At 33.2% G+C, this 6,747-nt stretch overlaps 1 protein-coding gene across 1 annotated transcript; it reads right to left on the bottom strand.

Moving 5' to 3' along the window:
- Positions 1-1,328: 1,328 nt before the first annotated feature.
- Positions 1,329-6,285, bottom strand: LOC134243681 (uncharacterized). The gene is made up of 4 exons (XM_062725916.1): positions 6,196-6,285; positions 3,888-4,086; positions 2,039-3,506; positions 1,329-1,967 (listed from the first exon to the last, which is right to left on the bottom strand). Exons 2-3 carry the CDS (start codon positions 4,077-4,079, stop codon positions 2,343-2,345), a joined length of 1,356 nt encoding a protein of 451 aa, XP_062581900.1. The 5' UTR covers positions 4,080-4,086; positions 6,196-6,285; the 3' UTR covers positions 1,329-1,967; positions 2,039-2,342.
- Between the last annotated feature and the right edge of the window lie 462 nt (positions 6,286-6,747).

Below are 6,747 nucleotides of genomic sequence, written 5' to 3' on the forward strand. Positions count from 1 at the left end.
GGAGGAATTTAACAACTAGTTATGGTGTCATATTTCTGCCCCTACACAAGATAAATTATGTTAACATGCAACATAATTATGTAAACATGCAACATATCTATGTCAAAAAGCAATTTAATTATGTTGACATGCTAGTTACCAATCTTTTCAGAAAATGTAAATGAAAAATGGGGACATTTACTCACTAACGTCTGCATCCGACATTTAAAATGCAAGATGCAACAGAATTTTGAAGACATGCGACTTATTTATGTCAACATGCAAGACAATTATATCAACATGCAAGATAATTATATCAACATGCGAGTTATTTATGTTTACATGTAAGATAATTATGTCAACATGCGAGTTATTTATGTTAACATGCAAGATAATTATGTTAACATGCAAGATATGTATGATATTTGCAACTTATTATCTTGTATGTAAAAATATAATTCGCATGTTGACTAACTAAGTCGCATGTTGACATGCATAAATAAGTAGCATGCCAACATAATTATCTTGCATGTGAACATTAATATCTTGCATGTTAACATAATTATTTTGCATGTTAACATTATTTATCTGTATGATGACATAATTATCTTGCATGTTGACATAAATAAGTCGCATTTCTACATACTCGTAATTATGCTGCATCGTGCATTTAAAATGTCAGATACAGTTGTTAATAAAGAACCATGTCCATATTTAATTTCTATTTTCTTATAAGATTGGTAACTTGCATGTAAACATAATTAACTTGCATGTTGACATAAATATGTTGCATGTCTACAAAATTATGTTTCATGTTAACATAATTTATCTTACATGTAGGGGCAGAAACATGCCACTATAACTAGTCTATCGTACTATATGCTTGAATTATTTTTTGCTTAAGAACATTTGAAGGTACTAGGATTTTAAACTGGTACATGCAGTATTCTGAAAAGGATATGCACATTATAGCGGGTTTCTTTAACAGGTGCAAAATTTGGCGATTTATTTGCTTATTTCTTGTACTATTACTGACATAACAACAAATACTCCGTACGTTAGGTCATTTCAGAATAAGAAAATACCACCTTTATACTGTTAGGCCATTTCCTAGTAAGAAACGTATCATATGTCTACTGTTAGGCCATTTCATAGTAAGAAACATATCTTTCAACTGTTAGACTATTTCATAATAAGGAACTTATCATCTTTCAGAACTTCATAGGGAAAAACCTCCTTAATATTATCTAAGAAAGGAATAAATTATTTATTTTTTGTTTATCAAAAAAGGTACATGTAAGTATTATGTTGTTATTGAAAAAAATTATGATAAACCATGAAAATTAAAGCTGCTTCAATAAAATTTTAATTCATATTACTTATTAAATTCACTGATTGTACATAGACAACCATACAGATTTTGAAGTTAATCTTGCATTTTAATTTTTTTATTTTCAAGGCTGCAGTTATAGAACTTTTTTTTATCAATCAGTCTACATACTTTCCTTCAGGCACAATATTTAAAAACAATTCTTTAAATAAGTAGTCTAAAGTGGATTTATGATATATTATACATGTAATTCCCAAAATATTTTGTTTTCATTAACAACAGATTGAACAGAACTTGGAAAATAAATCATCACTAACGCAGAAAGTATAAATAACTGACACTGCGATTGCAAGTTTAATAATTTTATGCCATGGAGTAAATTCAACTTTTTTTCTCTGCAAAAACCCTTTAAAAATAATCAAGTATAATGAAACTTTATTTGAAGCTATAGATCTATTACATGAAAATATCTTTTATATGTAAATATAATATGAAATACAAACTTGCTTCATTAATCATCAGCGGGTGAATATAAAGTCACATAAATATTGTTACTATTCTTCCTAATTCTATTATAAAGTTCAGTATGTAAGTCAACAGAGTCAAACACAAATTAATATACATGTAGTTAAATGGAGCAACTAGACATACACCCCCTCTCCCCCCCCCCCCCAAAAAAAAATATTTCTTGGCAGTAAGAATGTAAAACAAATATAATTATTCCAAAACTTTCCAAAATCTCACTTTCTCTCTCTTTTTTTTATTGTGATACATATGCATATTACACCTTCATCGTTTTCAAAATAATTTTTTTACTGCAGTCAAGTGTACACTGTATGATTATCAATACGGTGAGGGAGAATAGGATTTTTCTAATCCCACCAAGCTGCTCCAATTATTCAGTACCATTTGTTTTCATCATTTTTGAACAATCTGCTTACCAAGCTTTTGATAAGAGAGAACTGGGATAAGGGATTTTTCTTTATCCACCAAACTCCTTCAATTTGGATAAAAGAATTCCCATATATCTTCTTTATTGTTGAACAATGTTCATTCCAAGATCTTTAACAATAGAACTCACTGCGTCTCTCAATATTTCATGATTTTGAGCAGAGGCAGAAGTGGCAGTCGGAACAGGCAATGGCGTACTGTTTTGAGCTGTCTGTTTCTTCTTTTTTCCTGACATTTTTATTGGGGTAGATGGTGGCCTAAACGTAATAGGTTTCTCTTGAATAGTTGCAGAAGCAATGGTTCCAAAAGTTTTCATGTCTTGGTCTAATTCCGCTGGAAAAAATGCTGCAGGTGTAATTTCGAACGAACTTGGGAGATTTTCGTAGGTTTCAAGCGAGAACGCCGATTCTTTTCTGAACAGGAACACTGCTAAATCTTTAGCATCCAACTCATCCTGACATTTTTTACGCAAGGTTTCTAGTTTTTTGATTTCTTTGTCAAACTCGCCTTTTCTTGAAACAATCTTCTTTTTTGTTTCTTTAGTACTTGCTTTCAAGTCTTCTGCTTTCTTTAGAATGGTTGATCGGACCTTGTCAGCGAAATCTTTAACTTCCTTCATCACGCTTTCTGAAGCTTGTTCCATCTTTTCTAGATCTTCGACCAGCTGCTGTCTTGCTTCCTCTCTTTGCTTGATATGGCTCTGAATGAGATTTAAATCACTTTCAATCACATCTTTTTTATTCCCGAAAAAGTCGGTAATATCTCCAATTTGATGTCCAGTATGGGCTTTTACACACTGCGAACATATTGCTTGATTGCAATTCTGACAGCATAAATCCACTATGTTAGGTTTATGTTTAGGACAAGCAGCTTTCTCCATTTCCTTCATTAACATGGAAGCAGCTTTCCGTTTCACGCCTTTTTTCTTTGGAGTATTGGGTGTATTTGTCGCTGTCGAAGAACCAGGTGTTGGGGTATTTGATGAAGTCGAAGGTGCATCAAGAGGTGTTGGAGCATTTGAAGTTGATGGCGGATAAACATGTGTTGGAGCATTTGAAGTTGATGACGGATTAACAGTTGTTGGAGCATTTGAAGTTGATTGCGGATAAACAGGTGTTGGAGTATATGAGGTCGATGGTGCATGACCAGGTCTTGGGGCATTTGTTGAAGTCGATATATGAGGCGGTATTGTACATCTGGTGGTGGGGGGGCTATCATGCAGATCTAGTTGTGTGGACGGTTTCATCTTATTTTAAAAAAGAAAGCAATGAAATAATACAAACATGTAATATATATATTTGTCAGTCAATTCTATTTCAGGATTATCTTTTACACCAAAGGAAAAACTTATATGAGGAAAAAAATGACACCCACTTCTTGAAAAAAAAAACAAACACACCTTATTGAATGATGAAATCAAAGGTATCTTGAGGTTGTACACAGTTTTATTTACAGTTTTTTTTTTTATTTTACATTTTCACGATAAAAAAATATAGCAGTTTGGTATACATTTACATGTATATCTCTTAACTTACAATACTGATCTATTTACGTTTGAATATGGTTTTAGCCTAGAAATAATTATAGTAAGTTACATTCGCATATTTCCAGGCTTGAATTAACATACCTTGATTGAAGACGTCTCAATTCTATCTGAAAAAGTTAAGGGCACCACATTATGATTTTTGAAGGCATTCCCTTTGCTGTGGAGTCCTGAACAGTCTTCACATAGGTTTCCACATTGTTTGCAGATCGAGTGGAGAATACGTACATTATCACACATCCCACATTTAAGTCGAGGAGAGTATATAGAAGACATCACTTTCCTAATCATATCAAAAAAGACAAATGCTGTGTTATTAAATGTTAATAAGGAAATCTTGATTTAAGTTAACAATAATGACTACTAGTTTTATGCAAGTTCATGTTTCTGATAAATAAATATTTTTTCTGCAAATCAAAAAAAATTCTCTCTTTTGGTGCCCTTTATATAGGACAAAAGGTTCAATTAGCATGCACACAAAACTGACTTACCAATTCCATTTTACTATATGATTTCATTGTTGAATCTCAGGTTTCTAATACATGTACATGTATATGTACGGGCTATAACCTTTTTTTTTCTCTCCAAATGACCTTTTACTAAAAATCATGACCATGACCCTAGGTTTCTACATCATATGAAAGAAAGTCCTTTTTCCCTAAGCTTTTAATATTTTTTTCTGGAGAGAAAATGCTAGGACAGGAATACTATTTAACAAGTTTTCTTGAACCTGACTAGAAAAAAGCAGAAAAATTAATCAATTCAGTATTTTCAGAGTAAATGTGAACAATCACATCATTGCTGTTCTTAAGAATAAGATATTTAAAGATTCTTCTTATGTGAAACTTTGATCCCCATTGTGGTTCCGCTTCATGCCGCGGGGGCCACAATTTGAACAAAATTATTACTACCTGAAATTGCTTTCATAGAAATATTACTAATTCTGGTTTAATGTTCTTTCCAAGAAGATTTCAAAAGATTTTCCCAGTTTATTCTTTTTAACTTTTATCACCCATTGTGATCCCGCCCTCCCTCCGGGAGTTATGATTTGAACAAACTTGAATTTACACTACCTAAGGATGCTTCCATATAAATATGACTAATCATGGTTTTGATATTCTTGAGATGAAGACCTACCTCCAGGGGGTCATGTTTGACAAACTTGAATCTACACTACCTAAGATTCCTTCGATATAAATATGACTAATCCTGGCTTTGCTGTTTTTGAGAAGAAAATTTTTCCTATGTAAATCTTTGATCTCTCAATATGGCCCCACCCTACCCCGGCGGTCATGTTCTGAATAAACCTGAATCTTCACTACCTGAAAATGATTCCATAATTATCCGCCCAGTGGTTCTAAAGAAGAAAATGAAATTGTGAAATGTTAACAACAACTACAGACAACGAAGAAATTTTTATCATAAAAGCCCACTTGAGCGTTCGGTTCAGGTGAGCTTAAAATGAGTACGTTAGAGAAACTGTAATTCAATACAAGAAGCTAAGGGTTCTATAATAAACAAACGATTTTAAAATCTGTAAGTCACTGATGGGGAATTTAATTGAAAAAGTTTTTAGAATCAGTCAAACGGAAAATTAATGCGCTCTGCATTGAAGATATAAATGCTTTTTTACTCCGTGACCTTCATTCATAATTATGTGCTATGCCTTTCAGTTCATTTCAATCTTTTGTTATCGGGCCATCTCTAACCATCCCGTTAGCGCCTATCAGACAAATGCAAAATTAGACTACACCTTTCACTGTTTCACTGTGTAAAAAAATATCTGTTTAACAATATATATATGGAATGAAAGTGCAAATGGGATTTTTCGACTACAATAGAAAATAGGTTTCTAACATTTAAATAGAAAACAATGAATCAGTCCGAAATCCCAAAATTACTTCTGGTTTGGTAATTGTAGTTAACTTATTTCAACCATTAGATCTTTGCATTAAAGTAACTAAATGAAAAGATCCAAGGAACTTGATGCAAAGATTGGACAACAGTGAAACTGATTATAAAATGCCTCACTATGCAAGATTTTGGAATCGTCTGCTCAGTGTCAACAACTGATCTGAACAAGAAAAAAAAAACAGTGACCTATTTATGAGCGCATAAAGCAATGCAAATAAAAATCCGAGAAGATAAGATTTTCCATGTTATTAACAATGAATTTATTTACATATTACGTGTTTTATACAATAACACAACAAAATAGGCACAAGCATTCTTCTCAGTGTAACGGTGTTAATAAATTGAAAACAAACGATGTGGCTTTTTGACGCCATCTTGAAAAAAGAGCGGGTTCAAATATATATGTGCAAACAAGACAACTTAAAAGATGTGGATAATGGTTACGATTATTTCATGACAAACAGATAACAAAGAATACCTTTTAGAATATCCTTATCCACGAGCGTTTCTATAAACTATTGTACATGTAAATTGTAGAGGGTATGTGGGCCCTGGTTGGTAATTGTACACTCACTTACTTAATGCAGAGTCACTGAAATGGGATTGGCCTTTCAACTGCCGCTAAGGGTCGGTGTTATGAACGATAACTCACTGCTGAAACTTGTTTAGACTGGCCTGCCTGTCTGATATCCGATTTTCCTGCGTACGGTAAAGACGGAAGGCGTTCAATGGAATCTGATAGCCTGACCGCGTCAGAGGTCATGAATATTCATTTAAACCGGATGTTGATACACGCTACTTTCGTTTTAACTTTTATCAAAAAGCCGCGATAAATTTTGGAAAGAGTTGATACAATATATCATGTATATATAAATAACGATGACAGAAGTGCCTAGTTGGCATATTCTTTGGAATACCGTTTCCGAAGATGGTCTCTGTGGCTGGGTCAATACCCTGGAAGAGGCCGAAAATGTGCGGAGAGTCTTTCAAGTGGAAACATCTCTGACATTCGTTTCCGGAAAGAGGGAGG

Source organism: Saccostrea cucullata, unplaced genomic scaffold (genome assembly GCF_032062105.1).
Source record: "Saccostrea cucullata isolate Sc308-1 unplaced genomic scaffold, CSIRO_AGI_Scuc_v1 ctg21100, whole genome shotgun sequence".
NCBI lineage: Eukaryota > Metazoa > Mollusca > Bivalvia > Ostreida > Ostreidae > Saccostrea > Saccostrea cuccullata.

What these genes read in the sequence shown, in the direction of transcription:
- LOC134243681 (XM_062725916.1), bottom strand. Translation starts at nt 4,079, where the DNA reads ATGTCTTCTATATACTCTCCTCGACTTAAATGTGGGATGTGTGATAAT. An exon ending in TTGAGACGTCTTCAATCAAG is followed by an intron (nt 3,507 to 3,887) that starts GTATGTTAATTC and finishes TTTTAAAATAAG; the next exon opens with ATGAAACCGTCCACACAACT.